Here is a 27875-nt window from a genome sequence, read left to right as displayed (position 1 = left end):
TAACTTGTATATTGTTACTGCATTCTCTTGTTATGACTTCTGCTCCCAAATGGTCTATTGACTAATGATGGTTCTAAAATGAATGATCATTCTCAGTGGTGTGACAAAACAATCTAATAGCTATTTTCACCGTTGAATTGAATCAATCAAGATCAAGAAACTGAAAAAGTGTTTGACCCACTGCTTAATGCAAATGAATGGAGCCATGGTGGAGAATAGGGTTATTTATTCCGACACAACAGCAGCAGACTTATCCCATGAGCCTTTATGTAGTCACTGATGTCCAAATATCATGTAAGGAACACAGGAACAACACAATATTTCACTACATGACTTCAAGTGAGGGCTGCTTATTAGCATGAACATGTCAAAATGTTAGTTTGGCTTTGATTTAAGATTAATAACATTAATAACAAAAACCTAATAAGATTAAATAATAAAATCTATATCATTAGAAAATATACAACATAAACAACCCAACAATATGGGAGACAAATATTATAAAAACACAAAAAAAGTGCAAGATCATAGTATCAAACTATTTCACTTGTTAACTGAAGTCTAACAAGCCTATGTGCCAATGCCCAAAACATTTAATCTAATGTTTCTTTCTGCACTACATATAGACTGAAGTTTAGATTCCCTTCATAAATCTACATTTAAAAACTCAATACTTTGATCCATGCCATCAATTCAGAGGCACTCAAGAGGGCTGCAAACTCGTTCAAGCAAAAACAGTTAAATTCAAACATCACCTACTTTAAATGACGGACTTACTTGACAGCATTTACAAAGGCAGTTTACATTGACTTGGTTTTGATATTTGCACGAGCAGCTGAAATTCGATACAGTATTTGCAGCAGGCCAAAAAAATGTCCATATTCCACCCAAGCATTGGACTGCATGTACATCTCACTCAAATATGTTCTACTCTTACAGTTTTCACTCAGCAGTTTGCAATGATACATCAGAAATAACTTAAATTAAAAAAAAAAACTGCATCTATTTCCAGAGGCTAGATTCAAACAGGCAAGTACAGACGCACTGTGATTGTGTAAAGCGGACACACAGAGATGCTATAAAATCTCAGGAAGGCCACAGAATAGATCACATGACATCACTGAGTCTGTGTTTTTCCAATTATGTGTGGTGTGGTTCAGTGTTTGATAAAGGTTACTGAATGGAAGTGCATATGTAGCCAAGCACACTACAGCAAAGCATCACATCCCAATATGGCTCAGGATCATAAGACACACACAGACACATGGCACCGGCAGTCAATCAGTTACTATGTACATAAAAAGGGTTTGCATTTATCTCAACCATACACTGTGAATCAGAACTCAAGGTCCAGAAACAAAATAAATACACAATCATACCAATAAACCAGAAGCACAGCGCCACACATATATAAATACACGTGTTTGTTTCTCTCTAGTGGCCAGAGCTGGCTCTACGTGGCCTGTGTCCAGAGTGTGACAGTGCGGTCAGCGGAGGAGGACAAGAAGGAGAGGTGGTGTGTGTGCCACCTGCACTGGATCACCTTATCCGTATGCTCTCCCGCTACAGTCAACGGCAGCGGCTTCGTCAGGTCACCTGTGCACACATACAGTACAATGATCAAAAAATCATTTCATTGCTTTGTTTCAAAAATGTTAAAATACATATTTACACTGCATTATCCACATAGATTATACACTACATTATAAGTGTGGCGGACACTCCCACAAACTATAAAACAGGTTCCCTTTCAGTCGATAACGTCGGACTTAGTCGACGCCGACTGAAATGGGATCTCGCTAGAGAGCCTGTCTTCTTCGAGTACTATTGAACGAGCCAATGTAATTGGCGTGCGTGATTCGCATCACACACTCCGCCCCCGCGGCGCGGGTATAAATACGGAAGTGGATGCACGCACTAGTTGCCTTTCGCTTCGGAGCCGATCGTTTGATGTCTCTGAGAGTGCTGTTGTCTACAACGAGCGAGTGTGTCAGTGTTCTTCAGGAAGACTCTCCCAGTGCTGGTGTTCTACAGCGCGAGTGCAGCGGTGATCGCGAGCTTTGAGCTCTCAACTGCTGTTTTAACAGCAACAAATTTCTAAATGTTTGTGTGTGTTGATGGCTGGTTAGAGGGCGGAAAAGTGAGTGCTTCACTGTTTCAGTTCTCTGTTCAGTGTTGCCGCGGTCATTCCCCTGTGTGCTCCGGCACTGGTGACGGTCTTATTTTCTGAAAGAGCAACACGGGTGCGTTTGGGTCTTTTTCAAGATGTGATTCCGCCCGTGCGTTTCTGGGTGCGGTCGTTCCCTGTCTCTCTCTGATGGTCACAACTGTTGTGTCACGTGTTTGGCTTACAGCACGCTGAGACAGCTTTTGTGGACAGCTCATGTTTTCACTGTGGGAACATGACTGTCGCAGTGTTGAGGGCGAGACTCGCCTTCGTTCGCGGAGAGCGAGTCCCCATTACCATGCCCCACCCTCGGGTGCTGTGTGGGATGGGTGACCGGAGGATAGTGTTGGATGTCCCGCCCGGTAACCATTCCCTGTGGGCTCCTCACTCCTCCCTTCCACTGCAACCACTGGAGCCTCCTGTGTTGTCTGCTGGTCCATCTGTAATGGGTGGGCCAGCGGTTTCACTCGAGGCTCCCCTGGAGGACAGGACGCCGATTGCAGCATCGGAGGGTGAGCTGACTTCTAGAGATGATGACTCGGCTGCATTGTCTCCCTCCGGGAGTTCAATGTTGCCCGAGCCGGATCCAGAATTATCAGCTATGCTGAAACGGGCCGCCGAGGCTGCCGGGCTCCAGTGGAACCTCCACGTGTCCCGTTCAGTCTCGGTTGGAATCTGGAGTTTGGTATCTTGGGGCGGGCCGCGCTGGTTCTCAGCTCGCCGCCCCAGTGCCTTTCTTTCCCGAAATGCATGGAGAGCTTATCAGGTGGTGAACAGCATCTTTGTCTGCCAGAAACTGCCTGACTAGCTTTTCCCCCTCATTACCCTTGATTCGAGGAACGGTGAAGGGTTGCGAGGTGTCCCTCCATTGGAGCGGTCTGTCGACACAGGTGCACCTGTGTCCGGCGGCCGCTGCCTTTTGGGGGGATCCTCGTCTCCCCCCTAAGGCCTGTGAGTTTCGTCTGTTCCGACGGGCAGAGCTTACAAAGCCTGTGGGCAAGCCCCTTCCTCTTGCGTGCCATGGCGTTGCTGCAGGCTAGGGCACCCATGGCATGCACGAGGGTAATCCAGGCCGTGCGCTCATAGGTGAGCACCGCACTGCATCCGACCTCACCCTCCGGGGTACGGGTGTCGTAGCGTGCGTGATCGGTCTGGCGATGTCCACCTTGGTGGTCCAGTAGCGCCTTCGTTGGCTCAGCCTGGTTGGTATGGCGGATGCGGACAAGGTTCGGTTCCTGGTCTCCCCAATTTCCCAGGTTGGGCTGGTCGGCGACGCGGTGGAGAACTGCATCAAACAGTTCTCTGCCGCTCAAGCGCAGACGGAGGTCATCCGGCACATCCTGCCGCGGTGGCCAGCTGCTGCCTACACCCGCCGCCGGTGGCAGCACCTCCGCCTGCTCGTCGCCGTGGGCGTTCTCCGGCCGCCGCTCCTGCTGGCCCTCCGCAGCAGCCTCCACCCAGGCCTCAGCATGGAGCCGGCCGCAGTAGAGACGCCCAGCCCGCTCCAGGCGCTGCCAAGCCAGGTGGCAAGCGACAGCGAAAGCATTCCGGAGCGGGCCGCCCAGGAATGGATGAGATGCTCTTGGAGTGGCACGATCACTCCCTCCCCCCGGGTGAGGGCCGGGTGGAGCCTTTGTTTGTGTGTGTGTCTGTTCCGCCGCTGGCTCCCTAAAAAAAAAAAAAAAAAAGCGGAGCAAGCGGTACCCACACTTCAAAGAGAGAGCAATTTCATCTGTTCCTGGGTCCCAAGAGGGCCAGTCTGGCGGGTGTGACCCTGTATAGCCTTACACCCCTCAGCTCCCCCTTGGTCGCCAGCAGGCAGCTTGGTGCGTTCGAGGACCCTGTCATCCGCCTTCTCACGCGCCCCCTGCCGCTTGTGGAGACAGGTAAGTGTTGCACAGCACACTAACACCACTCTCTCTACTTTGCTGCCCCACCTCAGGCTCGGCTACCCCGCTCAAGTCAGTGATAGTCATCACATTAGGTGTTGAGCAGACGTGCTCCTGAAAATTCAGTGATATTCATCACACCGAGTGTTGAGCAGTGCTCCTGACTTGTGCGTGCTTATCTTATCCTGCTGGCGAAGGATTTGATATAGCCGCTCCTCCAGCCGGTACGAAGGCCAGTTGTAAACTCGTTCTTCGTGCTACTAGGGCCCAAGATTGGTCTGCAGCTTTGACCTGAAAGACAGATGCTTCAGATCTCTACCTCCCGCACCGCAGGCCATCCTGTGTGTTGCGTCTAAGGGTGGAGTATCAGTACAGTGTCCTTCCCCTCGAGTGCTCCAGAGCCCGTTGGGTCGTCAGGTCAACTGGAAGAGAGTAGTCTCGCCCACGGGCTGAGTATCTCTTTCTTAGTTTTGGAGAGGTACTCGGTCCAACATGTCTCTCCAATGAGAATGTGTTCAGCTGGTGTTGAAGTGAGAAAGGGTCCCACTGAAAGAACTTTCAGAGGCTCCTGGGGTATATGGTAGTCGCAGCCTTTGGCTTCCTCCATATGTGACCGCTTCAGCGCTAGCTTCACGATCGAGTCCCGAGGTGACCGTGGCAGAGCAGCTCACCCTGTGTGACTATAGTTCACCCCGGTCTGCTGCCAAACCCTCTTCAACAGAGGGGCCATGTACAAAGGGCGTGTTTTAACGGGGGCCTGGGCGACCCCCGACTACACGGGCATTCGTGCCTCGAGTTGTTAGACATTGCGACCGTTGCGCAAGCTTCCCCTGCATGTCACAAACTCACCCGTCACCTCCTCCTTGGAGTCAGACGCTTCTGAGGGCGCCTTGTTCCACTCCTCCCGCTTACTCAATCGTGCCGCCATCGAGCCTCACGACAGTTATAGCCAGGGCAAGTGGAGACTCCATCCCCTGGGTCCGGCTGGGTCATGACCATTCCGGGGCCGCTCAGTTGCCCCCCCGGTTTTATTTTTCCGCCAGTGTTTGGGTAAACCGAGCGGACTACCCTTGGACAAACACTGGGTCTCAGCTGCCCCAGGGGCCCGCAGAAATGCGTTTAACCCCAGTGAGCCTTCTAAAAGTGACTGCGACTCATGGTCGCCTTGCGCCTGCAAGTCAGTGAAATTATCACTCTTCATGTTGAGCAGAATTGCTCCTGAAACTCAGTGAAGTTCATCGCACTCAGGTGTTGAGCAGCAATGCTCCTGTAGCTCTGTGAGTTCATCACAGGTAGCTCAGTGAATTCGTCACACGCAGTGCTGAGCAGAAATGCTCCTGGTGCTCAGTGAAGTTCTTCGCACTCAAGTGTTGAGCAGAAATGCTCCTGCAGCTCAGTGAGTTTATCACACTCAGGTGTTGAGCAGTAATGCTCCTGAAGCTCAGTGAACTTGTCACACTCAAGTGCTGAGCAGAAATGCTCCTGTCGTTCAGTGAAGTTCTTCGCACTCAAGTGTTGAGCAGAAATGCTCCTGAAGCTCGGTGAGTTTATCACACTCAGGTGTTGAGCAGGAATGCTCCTGAAGCTCAGTGAACTTGTCACACCCAAGTGCTGAGCAGAAAATGCTCCTGAAGCCCAGTGATCTTCACATGTTGTGTTGAGCAATGCTCCTGTCTTTTGCGCCCGTCGCTTGCACCTACGTGCCAAGTCAGGAGAGGAACAGGTCTTCATAGTTGCCCCTTATTGGCCCAACTAGACCTGGTTCCCTTCAACAGCCTTCCTGACTTCCCCTGAAAACTCTTTCGGGGACGGGGCACGATGGCACACGCGTTCTTCCCCCGGAGATTCCGGGCGGTCTTACATCTGAACGCGGAGGTTCAGGTGACTATCACAAGAACATGTGATAGTTACCATCACTTCTGCGAGCACCCCCTAGAATTGGGTAGCGTGCTTACGCCTTTAGAAGTGGAACCTAGTCGTTGAGTGCGTCTTCTCTCCAGAGGAGATCCTGAAAGCTTTCGATCACTTCAGTGCTCTCTTTCCTGCAAAATGGGTTGCAGTAGGCTGTTTTCCTTCACCCTCAAAATGATGTTGCCTCGGTGTTTAAACGACTCTCATCGTGTTGCAGAGGTATGCAGAAGCACGTTCTGATCGTCAGGTTCCTGAGGAGCAAGGTCTTGTAAATCCTTGTGTCCCTCTTTATCCTCTTGGGCCTTGTCCCTGGTGCGACTGCACTGCAGAGACCGCCCCTGAGCCACTGCAGGCAGTGAGTTAAAAATTCTGTTATATCAGTTCTCCTGCTCGCGTGGTCTCTACTAGAGGGTAGGGACTTGCTCGCTTTCGGTCAACGTATTGTGCCTGGAGTCTGGGCCGGCTAACTCTCACAAGCTGAGACCCCGGCTCGGATTGTGCCCAAGGTTCCTACCTCTCCCGTAATAGGAGCAGGTGGTGAGCCTGCAAGCGCTGCCCTGGAGGAGGCAGATCCAGCCCTGGCTTCTCTGTCCGTTCGCTTGGACGTGTACAGAATGCAAGTCATAGACCTCAGACCAGCACTTCAAATATCTGTTGGAATTCAGCAGAGAGGGAAGGCTGTTTCCATGCAAAGTTGCACTTAGTGCTTGCCTTCATTTCGGCAAAGGTCCGAGGTGCAACATGTCCACTTAGGTGTTGAGCTCCTCTATGATGAGTGTAAAGTGCTCCGCCTGGGCGTTGACGATATGCTTTGCTAAAACAGATTCTAGAGTTGGAGGCTGGACGACACCTAGTTGAACCGCTGCCTCACGTGGGCTCCCTTCTCATGAAGCCAGTTTCACCGTGAGCCCGGTTCAAGTGTCGGCTTGCTGCGCCATTTCCCCTCCTATGGACTGGATACGTGCGCCTTTCTACTCCAGTTGAGTTCCCTTAAAATTGAACCCTGTTGAGTTCCTCCACACCCCTCCAACGTCGGACGTGCGGAACGTCTGGTGTTAGGCCTACCACTCGTAAGCAGTGTGGAACCTGTGTTAGGCTGGGTCCATATGTTGCGGTCCCTTCGGTGACCCCATATGTGTATTCTTCCACGATACGGCTCCCTGCGGTGAGCCCGTGTCTTCCCTCGGCAGAGTCTCTCTGCCGTCACTGTCCGGTGTGTCTCCCCCCGTCTTAGGCTGGAGCCACCCCAGTGACATTCCATATGTTAGACTGCCCGGTTTCCGCCCAGTTCATATGTGTATTCTCCACATTACCTCCCTCTGGGTTGGATGTGGCTTCCGCAGCGTCCCTTCCTTCCAACGTACGGGGAACGCTTTCCCAGTGGTCCTGTAGGAACAGCAGTGACTTCCCTGGCCTAAGCCCTGTCCTTCCCCGCCTTAAGTTTGCGGGGGCATCAGGAGGCTTTGGTTTAGGCACTGGAAGGTGGCAGCGTTAGTGGCGTGTTCAATGGTTGATCCCATTTCAGTCGGCGTCGACTACGTCCGACGTTATCGACTGAAAGGGAACGTCCTGGTTGCGTATGCAACCCACCGTTCCCTGAAGGAGGGAACGGAGGACGTAGTCCCCTTGCCACTACCGCTGGACCACCGCTGACCCCGGGTTACTCTCGGCTCCTCAGCGAAAAGCAACTAGTGCGTGCATCCACTTCCGTATTTATACCCGCGCCGCGGGGGCGGAGTGTGTGATGCGAATCACGCACGCCAATTACATTGGCTCGTTCAATAGTACTCGAAGAAGACAGGCTCTCTAGCGAGATCCCATTTCAGTCGGCGTCGACTACGTCCTCCGTTCCCTCCTTCAGGGAACGGTGGGTTGCATACGCAACCAGGACGTTCCTAATGGTTGACCAATTAACTTCTTCAGTTATTTGAGATTATCAGATATTTTACATATTTTAAAAAATAATTTGATTGAGATTAAACTCACAAAGAGCAATTATTGTAAGTATTGTACAGAAGAGCATAACTGGGAAAAATAAATATTTACTATTGAATTTTTTTTACTTAACTTTTTTTTTTCTTTGACTATGGAAACCCTGATAAATAATTATGATTTTTGTGTGTGTTATCCTTTTGGCACACACCGAATAAATGGGAAAAAAGTGAAAAATTATGCCAAAAAATACAGTATTAATACTAAATACTTGTTTTTTCCATTTACACTATTTTCCATTATGCACTCTTAACTCTTACCTTTCATACACTGAACATTTATATAATTCAAATTAATTTCTAAAATGTAGGTAACTGGCCTGCAGTCTATGGATGTGTAAAAATGTAGTAAAATAAATTAGAATGTAATAAATATATAAATAAATGTGAAAGTAAGTTTCATGCAGCGTTATTATAGTTAACTAAATCTAAAACCATTAAAAAAAAGTTCCAGTACTTGAAATAAAATAAACTTTTTTTTTCATTTCAGCCAGTTGCCAAGGCAGAATTTCTCATTTTCATTTAATTTAATGAAATAAAATTGAAAATACAATTGAAATAAAAAAAATAACAAAAACTGTACATAGTACATACATATAAAAAAAACACACAACCAAAGTACAAAAACTGAAAACGTAAAAATAAACATAAAATTAAAACTGATTCAAAATATTAATAACAATATCTCAATGAAACTAAAATAACACTGGTTTGATGTATCCAGTTCAATAACACTAAACTGAGGGGTATCTGCGATCTCACCTTGTAGGTCAGTGACGATGACCTTGGTGTCGTAGGATCCCGTGAGCAGGTAATGAGCCCCGGGGGAGAAGCGCACCGATCGGACATCGCTGGAGTGCGGTTGGTACGTCTGAACCATGCGCCCGCCTCTGATGTCATACAACATACAGGAACTGTCCTCCTGCCCTGTTGCCAGCAGACGCCCGCTCGGGTCCACCGCCACCGACGCCACAGGACTGCCTGAGACACACACAGGATATATACCACATCAACAATCACAAACTTAACATTACAATTCAACTACACTGAGCAAAACTGATTACCTAGACTGTAAATGTGGAGACCAGATTCATTTTATTTAGTCAAAAACGTCTCATAATATTTCTGAATGGGGCATAAAGACGCAATATAATGTCATACACTGTGTGTTGGACAATTAAAACATACTACAGTGAAAATAATTACAACAATTTAATTTTGAAACAGGGTTGGTTAACTAAAAGTAAAGCCTTAAAAAACTTTTATTACTCAAAATAAAATAAACTTTAACTGTAATAACAGTTTTATTCCAGCTAGTTGCCGAGGCAAAATTATTCATTTTCATTTAGTAGTTAACCTCATGCACTAAAATAACCAAAACAGAAATAAAAATTTATGAAAACTTTATAAACATATTTCAGAAAATAATAAAAATGACAAAAACACACAACAAAATTACAAACCCTTCAACTTTTTTTTAAATTTTGAATTTGAAACTAATTTGAATTTGAAATAAAAACTATATTATCTCAAAGATGCTAAAATAACAGTCCTGAAAGTGAATTAAATCTTGTAACATAATATCTAAAATTGCAAAGCGCATTCGTTTGTGATATGGCACCCATACGATGTTCCCAGTGAATCTGGTCAGATAAACAGTTTCAGTGCTGGAAAAACCAGGTCATATCAGCTCAGGTGTTTTCTTTTTTTATGTGATACAGTAGCTGTTTTGTTGCCATTTCTAAATAGCTTAACCAAAATGGTCTACCAATAATATTTTAGCCCCACCAGCATCTAATGAACCATCTAGACTAGTTTGAAGTAGCTAATGTAATGAGCATAAATGACCAGCGTAGACAAGCTAGAAACCATGTAAAACCAAAGACTGCTACCAATCTCTGTAAAAATAAAAGCCTGAAAATCATTTTTACCCCCCTGTAATTGGGCAGATTCAGATCTCAGGTGAAAATTGGCATTTTCAACCCCCATACAAAATATCAGATTACTCGGTAAATATCCATGCCATTTAATATTTTATCTTTCTTTTTTATTTATGTATGTCTTTCACCACAAAAGAAATGATTAAAATCCACATTTTAGCCGGGGATCTCGACACGGAATGACATTTTAATTATGTGCATCTTTAAGCAGGCAAAGTGCCAAAAGAGTAAAATGAAGGCAGTGAAGGAGGTGAAGCCCACCTGAGCCTTGGAAGGACGTCCCCACCACTCTCACGCAGCTGGGAACACGTAGGTCCCAAAAACGCACAGTCTTATCCTGAGAGCCGGACGCGATCATCCAGCCCCCCCATGTGTACAGAGACAGAATATGACCTGTGGAGAGAAAACACACACACATCACATAAGAATGAAAATATTGATGAGGATCTGTGTGTATATATAGTATGTGGGGGCGGGGAGGTAGTACCTGTGTGTCCGCTCAGTGCATGCAGTCCCTGTCCTCTCTGGCAGTCAGTGGTGTAGATGTTACAGTCTCCAGCTCCTGCACTGAGTAAAATGGCCCCTCCACTCTCAGGACCCTCCATAAACGCCAGATCTCTGATGGTCCCATCATGCATACTGAACTCCAGATCAGGACCTGAATTTTAATATATAAAGTACAAGTCGTTCAACCGAACTACATTCAATTACTCTATGAAGATTCATGAATGTTGGTTTGCAATCTTTCTCCCCACACCTGTAGCATTGCAGGTTTCAGGGTTGAAGGGCAGCACTTTGACATATTTGTCATTGGAGCCGGTGGCCAGTAACTGTCCGCAGGGGCTCCAGGCCACACAATATATGGATCCTTTGTGATGCTTGTTCCTCTTGAAACGGATTGCAGGAGGTTTACTTGTGCCCGAGCCACTGAGAGAAACAACAATACAAATATATTAAGACATCTTAATAATATGTCAATTAAAAGGTTCTGGTTCCCTACAAATTAAACTTTCGCACTTTGTTGATTCAGTCAGAACAAGTTGCATGTGTGTGAAAAATTACAAATTGTTTTCTTTGGATATAACATGCACTGAGCAATCGTTCACTATAAGACTTGCATAGGGTGATCGATATTGACACAAAATGTCTCTATTTTCTGGGGTTTTGTTGATAACGAGATGATATTATGAAGTTAGAATAATAAGACACTTTAGGCTGTTCCCAATCAAATGAAATCAGTATCAACAAAATCCATGTTTGCACTATAAACAGAACTGCCATCTAAAGCAGCATTAAATGTATTCACACTGCAGTTATGATTGCGTTTAATAATGCATTAAAAATTCTATTTTAAGTATTCAACTATGATACTTTACAAGCAATACTTTACAAATGAAACTAAAACGGCCAGTAGGTGGCGGCAAGTAACTGTGAGTCACTGAGTCATTCATTTAAATGGCTTATTCATTCAGGAACAAAGCAAGTGACTGTCTTTATGAATGGATCATTGAATCGTTCAAAATTATTTGGCAAAAACAGCACTCTTGCTCGTTTCTCAGACACTTCATTGTGTTTTTCATTTTCTATTTTTTTTAAATTAAAGTTGGGTGGCTGAAATGAGGATTTGAGGCCCTTGCTGGTATCCCATCATCTATGACGTATCTGATTCAGATCTTTTAAGCAGGTTTTAATGCTGTGTGTGGGCGGCTGACCTCGTGTCCAGTGTGTCGGGGTAGGCACACACGCGCAGAGTTTTAGAGTTGGAGCCGACTGCATATAATGTTCCTGTGGGGTGGAAGGCCACGGCGCGGACCGCCTGCGTATCCTCAAGGGTGTTGACCATCACAAACTTGGCTTTAGACGTCTCTTTCTGCAATATACGCATATAAACACACATTTTGCATGTGAGAAGGGTTATTTGAAGATTATGTTCATTTAATCTCAAATAATCCCTGAACAATCTCTAATCTGTTTTTGATCTGAGAAGTTTTAGAGCTGTAATTAAACCAACACTAAAGCCTTCAGAGGGAGAATGTTTTATGCAGTGAATGTTAACCCTGTAAAGCACGACAGAAGAAACAATAGTCCAAAAAAACTAATCTGTTTGGCATATTTGTTGGCATAATTTGTTTTTTGTTGAGTATCTAATTTGATAAATCAGACTTTTGAGTTCATACTCAAAGAGGAAAACAAATTTAATTCAGAGGCAAAATATGCAATTTGATGGATGTTATTTTTAAGGCCAAAATTTAGTCCGAAATTCTGATAGCTTGTAAATAATGAGCTCTTTATAACAGTGTAGCAAATTACTTTACATAAAATGCCTATAAATATCAGTTGCCACTCCACAACTCCCAATAATAGGTTCTAGTAAGATGATATTTAAATTAGTGATCGACCGATGTATCGGTTTACCGATATTTTTCCCGATATTTAAGCATTTTCCCATAATCGGGAATCGGTTTTGTAATATCGGATTTTCCGATAAACGGCGCCATCTTGTGGCCATTTTGAGAATTCCGCCATTGCAGCCGCGAGGAGATCAGTCAATAACAACTCTGTGCACAGGTAAAGTATATGTTCTACTTGCTTTGCTTTAATTATTCAACTTTATTTAACATAACAGACATGCATGCAGAAATGAGATTTGAGACATAAATGCCTGATATAGTTTATTTATGCAGCTTGGTTCTAAAAAATTGAGACAAACTCATTGAGCCACGTAGCGTAATCCGTCATGTCCTTCCCCAATAAAGACGTAACTTTACATGAATTAAATAAAACAGACATGAATGAGTGCATGTTGAAAATAAAAGCGCTGAATTTAATTCTCTATCGGTTGTATTTGCTCACCATTAGTCTCGAAAAAAAAGTTCGTTGATATTGCTGAGCACTCACTGGGTTGATGATCAGGAATGCTCAAGCACGGCCACTGAATGAAACTTTTGACAAGATTATCTTGTTTAAACACCCTAGATTATATTATCATTTACTACATAGCAATTATTTCGCTAATACACATCTAAATATACCGCTTTGTGGAAATTAATTATTTATTATCTGCACGCGCGATCGCGGTTGAGTAACGTATAGCCTAATGTTATAGTTATGTGTAAATGCATAGATAAACAGCACTTTGTCATAAAGCATTTCATGATCTAGACCGACAAAAATATTAATAATAATTAATAACATACTAGTTGGAAAATGCAATGATGTATATGCTGTTTTGTTTGTTACTTTCCTGATGTTATAGGCTATTCCAGCTAATATTATGCAGTGAATTAATATTACCCAGTGAATTATTCCTCACTCTTAGTTTAAACCTATTAAACGACACATAAACCTTCTAAAACTGTTTAAAATGAATTACATTTCTGCAAAGGTGATATGACTCCCCTGTCAATTATTTTTTCCATATGAAAACATTAGACTTTTAACATTTATTTTGCCAATTGTTAACATTGTTGCTGCTGATGCTTATAAATGATATGTATAATTTAGATATAAATTATATAATGTAATAATATAAATGTTTTTATTGTAATTTGATTAGTTTACCATTTATGAAAACAAATAAACATATCCAAATATGTTAGAATAGTTTTTGTGCTTTATTTTTTACCTCATCAAAGCTTTTATTTTTAAACAAAGACACTTAGTAACAGTGCACTTTATTTTTTGGACTCAGACCCCTCTATTTATTTGTGTATAAATATAAAGGTTTTTTTTGTATGCAAGGAGGGAGTGATTGTTATAAATAAAATGGTTTGTTCAGTTCATTTGTGTTGTAATAATTGTGCCAAAAACAGAAGTATAACAGTAAATAAAAATCGGTTCTGCATATCGGTTATCGGGCACATACACATGCAAATAATCTGTATCGGTATCGGTTATAAAAAATCAATATCGGTCGATCACTAATTTAAATGATTAGTTTTATGATCAATTAGTTTTAGTTTGAATTATTTGGGGGCAAAACATATAATGCAATACAATGATGATTGAAAGATGTATAGATAAAAGTTCCTTAAAACCCATGCCATATTTGATGCTCACATTTGAACATGATTTTTCTAAAATCTAAAATCTTCAGTCGAATTTGCGTGAAACCTTCTTCTTGAAATTTTATTAACAATATAAAAGTAATATTTAAGTTTACTTTATAAAAATATTTTTTCACAGCAAACGTGGCCTTTTACATGCTAAAAAGTAAGAACTATCAATCAGACGAGAGGAGGCATGTAAACAGGTTTTTCAGCAATGTTTTGATCATGTTGATATTTTTGAAGCATTATAAATGTGTGTATCAAATATGACACAGTAGGCTTTATAGGGTTAACTATGTTGAGCTGTAGGGGACGCTGTACCTCTGGGCCTTTAGAGCGGGTCAAACTGCTGTCATTCAGTCCAGTTTTGTCTTCAGTTTGGGCACTGCAGGTGAAAACAAAACCACATTGATAAATCACTAAAAACATTACCAATTAAATTTCACGAATTTGATATGACAAAAAGCTCATATTTTTATCTCACGTTCAGGATTCACTAGGATGTAAACTCTTTGAATGATTTTGCTAATTCGATTAAGTGTGAATTGAAAGAGTTAAAGAGCTGGTCTCTTCTCACCTCTGGGGCAGTACCAGAGACTGGCTGGGCGGAGGGAAGGCTGCTTGACCTGCTGACCTCTGAGGAGTGCTGGTGACCACATCCCTGGCTCCTCCAACCTCTTCCTGTGTCTGTGGCGTGGCTGAGACATCTATCGCCTCGCTGTTGTTGTTACTGCCTCCATTACACTGCTGAGAGAGAGCCTGCACCTCTTCTCCCAAATCATCCATTCCCACATTCAGCTCCTCCAGTCTTTGAATAGACCTGCACACATACATACAAAAACATGAAGATTTAGAGACAACTTGGTGCCCACAGACTGCCTGCTGACTTTTCACTGACCATGCAATGCATACAAAAAAGCCAAGAGGTTTCTCAAAAGCATAAGATCCTACATAAATTGAAATTTAAACAAAATTTTAAACCAAAAATCCGATTTGGCTCTATGGAGTTTGTGCAAGTCATTCATTCAGTCAACAAACAAAATTTTTTTTTCTGCTGAATTTTAAAATGAACTTCATACCATAAATAGCGAGTACACTGAGAACATTTGCCATGCATAAATATGTCTTACAAGCTATGAAACTGTATTTTGCACTATTTTTACGTGCTGTGAACCCTGGTTGCATTAACAGTTACACTATAGAGATATATGTAAACTGTATGTGAATATGACCACTTGTCATTTTACATGTCGCTCATACAGTTGCTTCCTGTCAAAGTGACCAGAATTAACTAATACTAATAGTTAAATGCCTGGCTAAATGGGACTAACTTTGAGCTTGCTCAAAATATTTTATTTTTAAGTTCACATTACTGATGATCACAGTTGCTTTTTTTAATAACACACACATCGAAGTGCATATAGCTTATAAAATGTATTAGTGTTTTCTTTGGGGATTTCTCCACCCACTTCGAGTTCCATAGCTGTTCGCTGCACCTTCTGAAGAAGCCTGAGGTTCATCTCATTAGACTTTCATTTAATATGCATCTTAATCTCTTTCAAAAACAAGCCACGATTAACACAACTGGTCATTTCCCTGTGGTCAAGGGGGGTTTCCCCCTCAAAATCCCCTGAAGCAGATGGCATAAGGCCAGTGTGAACACAGAATAGGTTTTTAGATTATTTGTCCTAATATAGCTATACTATACTTATAGTTATAGCTAGTATACTTAGAGCTATACTTATTTTATATATTCAAAATAATATCCTAAATTTCTTTAATAACTCACAACCAGTACGGCTTCTGTAGACAGAACAATGAATGTTTCTTCTGCCCTGCCCTCCCCTCTGACAACTGCATTATTTATGGTTGTGGCCTTTAATGATGACATCACCAGTGGAACGGTACGGCACGGTTCCAAAACCTCCCTTTGTTATGTTTCTGTGTTACAATTGTGCCGTAACCACAGAAACAGAACTAGAGAGGCATCAAGCCAAACAAGAGAACAGGGTTCTAAAATGAGTTCAGTGTTTCTCAGATCCCTCTCTGATTGCATCGTTGATTTAACTAGTTTTCCTGTAGGTTTTTTTTTGAGGGGTCTGTAATTTGAGTGACAGCTCATGCAACATCAGTAAATAATTAATACATTTCCAAAACAATCTCTTTCCATTATTTTTTTAACACATAAAAAGACACACACACACACACACACACACACACACACACACACACACACACACACACACACACACACACACACACACACACACACACACACACACACACACACACACAACACACAAACACACAACACACACACACTAGGGTTGGGCGGTATTTCGGTAATATCGTATACCGCGGGGTCTTAAAATAGCAACGGTATCAGTTTCAATACCGTCATTACCGGCACTTATATATAATATATAAATATAATTTATTCAATGCCTAGAAATGCTTATGTAGTTGTCATCAAGTGACAGTGTGGAGGAGAAAGAGAGAGAGAGAGAGAAGGGAGAGGTGGTAAATACTGACGAGGCAATATGTAAATGTTGCAATAAAAAAGGTGACCGCGAGAGATGGAAATACCTCTGACCTAATGTCGCATCTCCGAAACAACCACCCACTCACTGCTGCGAGGATGCATTTTGCCCCGAGTTCATTAAATAAGCGCATTAGTTTATATTTGTTAAAATATTATAATGTAATTTTTTTTTTACGTTGATAATGAAAACTGAACAGCACGAGTAAGATGGGATGCATCGGGAGTCAGTCATTGACCACTTAATTAAGTTTCATTTTGTAAAAGGCCTTTCTTTAAAGTGAATTTCGTTTTGTATAAATTGTATCTTAATTTTAATAAATTTTTTTTATCAACCAATAATAAATAAGAATCAAATATAGCAGACAACATAATCATGACATGATCGTGGGCTGGCGCGCCGCGGTCACTTGCATTGAAATCTCATCATAAATTAACCGAAACTCAGTGTATGTCTCACAGACATGACAGATATCTAAATAAAGCTTGAAATGTCATTAAACGAAACAATTCAAAATGAAAAGAAATAGGCCACTCGCTGATTATTTAATCCATGATGTGCATTTCTCTCTATGCGCGTTCATACGGAAATGGCGATCATCAAATTAAACGAAACTATTTAAAACGAAAAGAAATAGGCTAGCCTACTCTCTGATTATGTAATCCATGATGTGCATTTCTCTCTATCGTTCACTATGGAGATGGCGATTCATCAATTTCTTTAAACGAAACAATTCAAAAGGAAAAGAAATATAGGCAGCATACTCTCGGATTAATCCATGATTTCTCTCTATAGGCGCGTTCACTACGGAGATATCAATCGTCAATTTCTTTAAACGAAACAATTCAAAAGGAAAAGAAATATAGGCAGCATACTCTCTGATTAATCCATGATGTGCATTTCTCTCTATAGGCGCGTTCACTACGGAGATATCAATCGACAATTTCTTTAAACGAAACAATTCAAAACGAAAAGAAAAAAGCTAGTCTATACCTTCTGATTATGTAATCCATGATTTGCATTTCTCTATATGCGCGTTCACTAGGAGATGTTGATCGTCAACTTAATCTTTGCAGCACTGACAGAAAAGTTGTATTAATAAAAATCAATGGACGCGTGTCACCGGATTTACAAATGCACTTCTTGCTTGTTGCTTGTTAATTTAATTTAAAGTAATTAATAAAATGAATACAATTGTCATAATTAAAATAATTAAATATTATTAATTGTCCCATTTTTGCTCATTTATAAATAGCATTTATATCTACCACCCCCTCAGCACATGGGTTAAAAAATTATTTGGCGCCAAAATATTATAACGGCCCCCGTATTAAAAATATTCTAGTCTAAATAGGCCTACGAGCCGTAGGCATTATTACATTTAATGCCGTCAGCCGGGATCAGACACAACGTGCACGGGTTGGCCTTGATTTTTTTTTTTTTTTTGCCCGATCTGGTATTCAGTATCTGAACGGTGTAGACACAAGCCAACAGTTTGGTGACGCTGTCTGAGCCTTATGTCATAATTTTTAATTAGTCACGGTAATACCGTATACCCCGGTAAAATAGGGAGGAGGTTTGAAGGTATCAAAATTTGGATACCGCCCAAGCCTAACACACACACACATCCCCAGAATGGGGGTAGGCTTATGACAAGAGAGGCCAAAAATATTCAGAATTCCAAATATAACTTTAAGGGATATTTCACCCAAAAATTTTAATTCTTTCATTATTTACATACACTCATGTGTATGTAAAAACTTCTAGTTTCATTAAAATATCTTTATTTCTGTTCCAAAGTCGCTTATGGGTCTTATGGGTTTGGTCATGGATGGCATTGTCTACTTGTCAGACCGGAGGAGCATGGCCACCCGTAAACATTTGTCCTGGAAACCATGAATACAAGCTACTACTCTGTCTGGTACTAAATAAAATACTGTAAATGTGAGTTGAAGGTACACAAATGTAAAACAGGTCATGTGTGTGTATACGTGTTTATATTCCAAAGGGAATTCTCCTCCCACTTCGAGTTCTGTGGCTGCTCGCTGCACCATCTGTAAAACCCTGAGGTCATTCTCATCTACATCTCATTAGTCTTTCATTTGATATTGAACCTGCCATGTCCTTTTCTCTGCATCCCAGCCTCTTGCTTTTAGCAGCATCAGATTTCACCTTGCGTCTTTGTGTTTGTAAACTTCAGCTGACCTTTGGATGTGATGTTAGCGGTGACGTGGAGCTTGGCTTACCTGGTAAGGAAGGCTTCTGTGAGGTTGTGCTTGTCAGTGGGCGGGGCCTCGTGCTGCTGGACTCCGCCCTCTCGCAGCATCTGCTGGTAGAGTTCCCGCTGCTGCTGCTTCTGTTCCAGATGTTGCTGGACACGCAAACGCTGGCGGTAGTACTCCTGAAACTGCTCCGTGGAGTCCCACAACTACACAGAAACAGAGGGGACAAAGATGAGATAAGATGTAACAGAGAGAGAGAGAGAGAGAGAATCTTAAAGTTATCATGAAATCAAATTGGATAGTCCTTCTTTTTTTAATGGAATATAACAGTGTTTATTATAAATGATTTATTCGTGGACATCATTATTTTTTATTAAATTTGTGTGCCCTCGTAATCTTTAACTAAAATAACTTCCCAATAGGGAAGAAAAGACTATCACAACTTTCCATTTCTAACTTTAAAGCCTAAAGCTGAAAAGTTACTCCCATTTCACCCTCAAAGCTTATGAGTAGACAGACTCTGAAGAGGAGTCACTTTCTGGTCTGGTGAACAGATTTAATACATCACATGATCACAGCTCTACAGTGATTACTACCAGATAAGAACCCAGACAGGAAATAAACTGTGTTTGTTGTCACAGAACTCAGAGCCTCTGCAATCAGAGGTATCAATACATTGGCTGTTTCTTAATTTCTAAGAACGCAAAGAACAGACTTGCGTTCTCCTGAAGGTAGTCTGTCTTGCCAGGCTACCTTGAAAAAACAAACTTGAAAGGACATGAGGACAAAATTTGCAGACTACTCTGTGTGAGGAGGACACAACACATGGACCTGTGTTTGATGATTTTGTTACCTTGTGTCAGGATGCTTTTTTAAAACGTAATGTCCTTTAAACCAAAGAGATGATTATTGACTTTAGCTCTTGGAAGCAATCGATTCAGTGTAAACAAACAACTATAAATGGAATGCGTGTTGAGAAGTATATGTATTTGGGCACTATTTTAGATAATAAATCTCCTAGCTGTTGCGGCACGGTGAGATGCGACAACGGTTGGGTCCTGTTTAGACACGGTGTATCTTGATATTAAAACAACACTGTTCTATAGCACGACATTCCAATTCACTTTTTTATTTTTAGAGCCCTTCGTACAACAGACTATATCAACATTCCAGACAACAGCCACTAATGGTGAACAATCTAGAACTCTTTTTATCACAACCTCTGACAGTCAACATTCTAGAACCCTTCATACAAAAGTGATCTATAAAGGTCAACATTCTAGAACCCTTCACACAAGAGCGATCTATAAAGGTCAACATTCTAGAACCCTTCACACAAGAGCGATCTATAAAGGTCAACATTCTAGAACCCTTCACACAAGAGAGATCTATAAAGGTCAACATTCTAGAACCCTTCACACAAGAATTATCTATAAAGGTCAACATTCTAGAACCCTTCACACAAGAGAGATCTATAAAGGTCAACATTCTAGAGCCCTTCACACAAGAGCGATCTATAAAGGTCAACATTCTAGAACCCTTCACACAAGAGCGATCTATAAAGGTAAACATTCTAGAACCCTTTACACAAGAGAGATCTATAAAGGTCAACATTCTAGAACCCTTCACACAAGAGCGATCTATAAAGGTCAACATTCTAGAACCCTTCACACAAGAGCATCTATAAAGGTCAACATTCTAGAACCATTCACACAAGAGCGATCTATAAAGGTCAACATTCTAGAACCCTTCACACAAGAGCATCTATAAAGGTCAACATTCTAGAACCCTTCACACAAGAGCGATCTATAAAGGTCAACATTCTAAAACCCTTCACACAAGAGCATCTATAAAGGTCAACATTCTAGAACCCTTCACACAAGAGCGATCTATAAAGGTCAACATTCTAGAACCCTTCACACAAGAGCGATCTATAAAGGTCAACATTCTAGAACCATTCACACAAGAGCGATCTATAAAGGTCAACATTCTAGAACCCTTCACACAAGAGCGATCTATAAAGGTCAACATTCTAGAACCCTTCACACAAGAGAGATCTATAAAGGTCAACATTCTAGAACCCTTCACACAAGAGCGATCTATAAAGGTCAACATTCTAGAACCCTTCACACAAGAGCGATCTATAAAGGTCAACATTCTAGAACCCTTCACACAAGAGCGATCTATAAAGGTCAACATTCTAGAACCCTTCACACAAGAGAGATCTATAAAGGTCAACATTCTAGAACCCTTCACACAAGAGAGATCTATAAAGGTCAACATTCTAGAACCATTCACACAAGAGAGATCTATAAAGGTCAACATTCTAGAACCCTTCACACAAGAGCGATCTATAAAGGTCAACATTCTAGAACCCTTCACACAAGAGAGATCTATAAAGGTCAACATTCTAGAACCCTTCACACAAGAGCGATCTATAAAGGTCAACATTCTAGAACCCTTCACACAAGAGAGATCTATAAAGGTCAACATTCTAGAACCCTTCACACAAGAGAGATCTATAAAGGTCAACATTCTAGAACCCTTCACACAAGAGCGATCTATAAAGGTCTACATTCTAGAACCCTTCACACAAGAGCGATCTATAAAGGTCAACATTCTAGAACCCTTCACACAAGAGAGATCTATAAAGGTCAACATTCTAGAACCCTTCACTCAAGAGAGATCTATAAAGGTCAACATTCTAGAACCCTTCACACAAGAGAGATCTATAAAGGTCAACATTCTAGAACCATTCACACAAGAGCGATCTATAAAGGTCTACATTCTAGAACCCTTCACACAAGAGCGATCTATAAAGGTCAACATTCTAGAACCCTTCACACAAGAGCGATCTATAAAGGTCTACATTCTAGAACCCTTCACACAAGAGCGATCTATAAAGGTCAACATTCTAGAACCCTTCACACAAGAGCGATCTATAAAGGTCAACATTCTAGAACCCTTCACACAAGAGCGATCTATAAAGGTCAACATTCTACAACCCTTCACACAAGAGAGATCTATAAAGGTCAACATTCTAGAACCCTTCACACAAGAGTGATCTATAAAGGTCAACATTCTAGAACTCTTCACACAAAAACAAACTTTATCATTAAACATTTTATAATTGTTGCTCATATAGTCCCCTCACAAACACATGCCTAGCAACTGTAGCTTGGAAACAGCCAATCCAAGCCCTCTGCAACTATGCAGTGATAAATTGCAAGCAGTAGCTGAGCTTGCCTGCACAGGGCAACAGGCTGTTTATGAGAGAGAAGAGACTGCACATGCAAACTTCTACTGCACACAGACAATTACAAGGCATGTTAATAACAACAACTGGAGCTAATAAATCAGGAAGTCACTAAACATTTACTTGCATTGTAATGCTAAATTAAAATTTATAACATTTACATCTATGCATTTAGCAGATTCTTTATCCAAAGAGACTTACAAGAGACGAACAAAGCAATTTCGTCAAGGAGCCAACAATATTCGTAAAATACAATGCCAGGTTTATTTGAAAACTAGATTAGGAAGCAAGCTAGAGAAGATGAGATTTTTTGTGTGTGGGAGTTATAGTCAGATTACTGAATTATTAGGCATGTTGCTTTTCCAATTATTAGTTAAGTAGCCAAATATGTTTTAATCTAATGTTCAGGAGATATCAATGGATTCATTGACTGACAAAATACCTCATTCTTCTCTGCAGAACCAGGTGCTGGCGCATCTTGACCCGGGGCAGAGGCCGGGCGAGAGTTTTGAGGACCAGGTGAGCTCAACATTTTATCAGATGGAGTTTCAGTTCTGGAGCTGCAAGACCAGAGAGTCCACATTACAGTACAGACGCACACCTTACACACCTTTGTAATGACTATGTTCTGAAAAGATTCTGCTTTCCAAGTTATTCTTCTCTACCACACCCATCCAAATTTCTCTGAATTGAAAAGGACTTGAATATGAAACAAACATTGCAATTTTTTTCACAGGGTGTTTTAACTATTAACAAAAATTTGGAATAATCAAGATTATATAATGCTTATGAAAGAAGCCTCTTATGCTCACCAAGGCTGCATTTATTTGATCAAAAATACAGTAAAAACAATAATGTTGTGAAATATTATTACAATTTAAAATAACTATTTTCTATTATAATATATTTTAAAATATATTAGAAAGTTTTATCTTTATTTATTTAAGTCATTGTCATTTTAATAATTGCAGGTAATTTGCTAATAATCAGCAAGTTCAATCTGTGATAGTGCTTATCACATAATAAATATGTACGGTTTATAGTATTCTGGAGTTTGTTTTAAACGGGTTACGATTCTTAAGCTCGAATGTAGATTTGCAGGTGTATCAGGTGATGTTTACCTCTCTGGTGACTCCTCAAAGATGCTGTGACATCCTGAGTTCTCCATCATCACACTGCGGTTCAGGTGTTGAAAATTAGCAAACGAGTGTGACATGGGAGAAGTTTTCCCTCCGTCTGTTCCCACGCCTCTCTTCTCTTGGCCAGAGAGACCGTAGGACAGGCCGTCCAGTGCTGGGATCAGAGAGCGGGTCATGTAGGTGTCTGCAGACTGCGGGCGCCGGAGAGGGGAAGCGGGATACGGGGAGAGCTTGCTGATCAGCGGAGTGAGGAGGTCGGCGTAAGTGGCCTTGGCAGGTTTAACAAGCCGATCCACGTGGATATTGAGCATCTTTTGCTCAAAGGCGCAAGAGAAGACGTTGGGCGACAGATTCTGGAGCCAAGAAAGCAAGCTCAGGTCGAGATCATCGCAGCCGTTCCCACAGAGCATGTCTATTCCCAGGAGAACCTCACTCTCTGTGATCTCCTCTCCGGTGGCTTTGCTTTGGCAGAACTCCACGCAGCATTCGTACAGTACACCTTTAATCAGAAGCTGGAATAGACGGTTGGCGCTGGCGCGGAACCCCGCCTCGCTCAGCTTTCGATCAGCGGGAATAAACTCCGCCACCATGACACAGGCCTCCTCAAAACACTGCACGCGTGCCGTACTCGGATTCCAGTCCTTGAACTCGGCATGGTTAGTGAGGCGGGGCAGCGTCAAGAGAAGGCAAAGCTTGCTGTAGTCATCTTTAGTTGGACAAAACTCTTCCAGAGCATGTAGACACTTCACAGCCTCTTGCATGGTCAGCTCCAACTGAACATAGACAGATAGAATGAGAGAGGGAAAACAAACATTTGAAACAAGCCTTAAGCAGTTTCTCACATGGTGTTACCATAGTTTTTTGGACATGATAATCTCTAAACATTTACATGCTAGTAAAATAAGCTTGGCAGAAACAAAATAAACTAAAGTGACTTTACATGCATGTTCCTTTATCTTCTATATAATATATTATATGATATACATTTATCTTCTATATTATATAATATAGTTTGGTTCACATCACTGTTTATTATTATACATAAATACAGTTCAAAATTTTAAGGTCGATAAGGCTTTTAAATATTTTTGAAACTCTTATTCTCACCTAAATTGCATTTATTTTAATGAAAAATATCGTACAGACAATAATATTGTAAAATATTATGACAATTTAAAATAACTGTCTAATGTTTGAATATATTTAAAATGTAATTTCTTCCAGTGATAGTAAAGCAGAATTTTCAGCATCATGACTCCAGTTTTCAGTGTCACATGATCCTTCAGAAATCATTATAATACAGTATGCTGATTTGGTGCTCAAAATTCTTATTACTAATAATGACAACAGTTGTGCTGCTTCATATTTTAGTGGAGATACTTTATTTTCAGGATTCTTTGATGAATAGATGTTACTCACATGCTGTGGCTCATCCTCAGCAGACATGGCGTTATTCACACACAAAGCTTCCAGAAACTTCTGTTTCAAAACAATGTAGCGGAACCTGAGAGCCCATGGAAAAATGCAGCACATATATATGAAGTTAAACCAGCAGTATCTGATTTTATTAAAATATTCATATACATCATTTACATTAAATGTAATATTCAGTGAACCCCTAATCAGGGTTTATGTACAAAATGATACAATTCTAAAGGGTAAAAAATGCCTTATTAATTTGTTTTAAGTGCATTTAAGTGCAAGTGAGCTCTTATTATTTGGGTTGCAATTCTGGAAAGATTCTGAGCGGATCTCTCACCTTTTCCTGTCAAATTTATCCAGACACTCAAGTGGCTGAATAAACTGTAACACTTCATCCCACTGTCCATCCAGAATGAGCTGCCTGCAGGGGAGAGAAGGAATGAGAAAGAGAAAAAAAGAGTGCGTCTAGCCTAGACAATTTGACTCATAATAGCACAATAATAGTACCAGCTTCAAACTTAGAACATAAACAAGTTTAGGCTATATTAAAAGAAACATTTAAATCTTTTACCATCTGAATTGATGTTGTTTTACACGGTCTCAAATAGTGATAATCACTAGAGACAAACTACATGCAAATTCTTGGTGGTAAAACTCTGGAGTAGTCTTAGTCAGACTGTGGCCCTGTTTAGACCTGGTATTAAGATGCATTTTGGTCGATCGGACCAAATCCATAAAGTTTTTGTTAATTAGCAAATATAATCATGATGAACAAAACGTGTAAGTATCATAAACTTTTGCTGGTCACAGAGCTTATTTTATGCAATAATCCAAAAAACAATGGAAAAATCCAAATGGGTCCTCGTCGATGAAACGAGTGTGATGCTAACATCTAGGTTGGCCTACAAACGTGTGTCATCACTGCAGCACTCTAGTAAAACACATGCTTGATTTTCTAGCTTCAATGCAGAGTAAAACTGCTGTAAATTGGCAAAAATATAAGCATTATATTATTGGTTCATGTTAACGCCACAGTAGGTGTCACATATATGCCAGTGGTCTTTTTGATATGTATATGGTGATACATGATTTGTATATGGTGCGTATAGATCATACCTGAGAAAGAGCATGTCATCTGAGTAGAGGCCATTGATGATCCCGCTCTCCTTCTCCAGGGCCAACATGCTAATGTGCAGCTTGCGTGAGTTTAGGAAGTCCAGCATCACCTTGATGATCTCCACTTCCTTTACGTTTATGATCTCCTCAGCCGTCATGGTGGCAAGCTTTCAGAGAAAGAATGAGAGAATGAACATTTAGTTTAGAATACGGTTTTATCCAAAAACAGTTATAGGTCACATTTGCTCAAGCGACCAGTGGTGATCAGGCCTTGTAGGGCTTGAACCACAACCCACTACTAAGGGACGTGAACATTTTTTATGGCAATCGCAATGTAACAGAAGTAGTACTGTAACTTTATTGTGGCATACAGTGTTGTGACAACATCAGAGTTGTAGGGTGTGGTCTTGGTTCTATCCATCAGTTGTTGATTGGATGGAGGCAGATCTGAATGCACGCTTGCGGTTTATTGTTAAAAAAGGGGCGGATGATTGGAATCAATGGGTTAAATGATTGGAGAAGATTTGATTAAATATTACAAGGTCCAAAAAACAACAACATTAAACACATGGATGAGTCATTCATAATACGATAGAACATGCAAAGAACAGATTAAATAAACAAAGGGAAATCAATTTGCAATCATTTAGATTGAAAAAAATATATTATTCTATTATTAATAATTAATTACTAAATTATTTATAATTATATTATATTATATTTTGTTTTTTATTGCTGTAACATGGACAATAAAAAATACTTCTAAAGCATTTATTTATCTTATGTTAATTTGAACATTTATTATTGCATTATTAATATCAAAACTTGCATATGTTAATATTATTTAATGGACCTGAGCTAACAACTATTTGTATTACCTAATGTTAACAAAGATTAATAAATACTGTAACAACTGTATTTCTTATTGTTAGTTAATGTTAGTCATTGCATTAACTAACACTGACTAGTTGAAAAATATTTTAAAGTGTTACCAATATGATGTAGCAACTGTATAAAACACTGTATTGCTCAAAGACTGCAAGTAAAAAAGTGACAACAACTAATTAAAATACCAAACCATGTTGTGACAAGGAAGAGTCATCATGCCAGAAATTGCAGATGTAAACACACAAGCATGGGCAGTGACATTCCACCCAAAAACAAAACAGCCTGTTCCTCAACACTATTCTCTTCTCAGCAGATGTTTTCACATCCAACTTAACCTGTTTTAAATCTTTTCAAATAACTGTAATAAAACCACTAGTTAGACTTATGCTTTGAAATTACACCTTATTGCTGAAAGCTAAAAGAATTTCAACCATAAAAATTAGAAAACTATAATAATATTAATCATAATAATATTAAACAATAATATTATTAATTTGAAGATGCTCTAACACACACATAGGAAACGAAGGAAAATGTGAAGAAGAAAATACATTTCTACAAGAAGCACAATGGGAGTAGCTCACGAAATGCCCTTTTTTGGGATTTAAACCTTAAACCCTTTTAACCACTAGCCACACCACCGGGCCCCAACCTTGCACTGTGGGAAACGCAGATTTGCTTTCTCATGCTTCCAATCGCTGGATCGGGAAGAGCTCATTGCAATGTATTTATCTGACCGCTTACATTATCTTAGATAAGCCAGATTACATCCCATTAAGGACAAGTGAGAGGGGACATCCACCCATATACATTATTCTGAAGCTGCGGAGGGAGAGTGTGTCATCCCGGCGGAGCAGCAGCAGCCTCTCCGGCCTCGCCTATCCTCAAAACAACAGCGATAAGCGTCGCAAAGAGCGATTTAAATCTCACCTGATAAACCCTACATATACGCGAACTGCAGAAATCCTCTGTGGGTCCACCGAGGGTGTGTCGACACGCACTTTCTGGTGTTTTTTCCTCCGTGTTTCGGGGCGAGAGGCTCTTGTTGTCTCTGGCGCTCGCTGGTTGTCAAGCACAATCTTCCTCTGCATGCTCCACCAATCCGCGCTCACGCACACAAACCCCCGCAAAACCCGGCCCGGCCCGGCCCGCGTGTTATTCAACAAACTGTGATTAGCAGCATTATATACGCATTATAATATGTGTGTAAACTTATACTAAGCCGAGAAAGTAGCGGTTTATAGGGACTGTTTGGGCTTTGAATTATGTCAGGATTATTATGTTCTTAATGAATTGTAAATTATTACAATTCTCAAATAACACGCAAAAAAGCAGGAATACAAGT

The 27875-nt window shown here is 41.1% G+C and overlaps 1 protein-coding gene across 1 annotated transcript; it reads right to left on the bottom strand.

The window, feature by feature from the left end:
• Window positions 1–209: 209 nt before the first annotated feature.
• wdr47a (WD repeat domain 47a) lies at window positions 210–27658 on the bottom strand. Its single transcript, XM_077221969.1, has 15 exons — window positions 27461–27658; window positions 25643–25809; window positions 24864–24947; window positions 24524–24608; window positions 23087–23877; window positions 22408–22525; window positions 18734–18915; window positions 14525–14767; window positions 14269–14332; window positions 11611–11768; window positions 10656–10825; window positions 10386–10556; window positions 10160–10291; window positions 8721–8939; window positions 210–1596 (listed from the first exon to the last, which is right to left on the bottom strand). Exons 2-15 carry the CDS (start codon window positions 25798–25800, stop codon window positions 1454–1456), a joined length of 2718 nt encoding a protein of 905 aa, XP_077078084.1. The 5' UTR covers window positions 25801–25809; window positions 27461–27658; the 3' UTR covers window positions 210–1453.
• Between the last annotated feature and the right edge of the window lie 217 nt (window positions 27659–27875).

This window comes from Siphateles boraxobius, unplaced genomic scaffold, assembly GCF_051911475.1.
Source record: "Siphateles boraxobius isolate OS27281-9 unplaced genomic scaffold, OSU_SipBor_1 86, whole genome shotgun sequence".
NCBI classification, from domain to species: Eukaryota; Metazoa; Chordata; class Actinopteri; order Cypriniformes; family Leuciscidae; genus Siphateles; species Siphateles boraxobius.
Note: the sequence above shows the minus strand (reverse complement) of the source record. Positions and strands in the feature narration are given on the sequence as shown.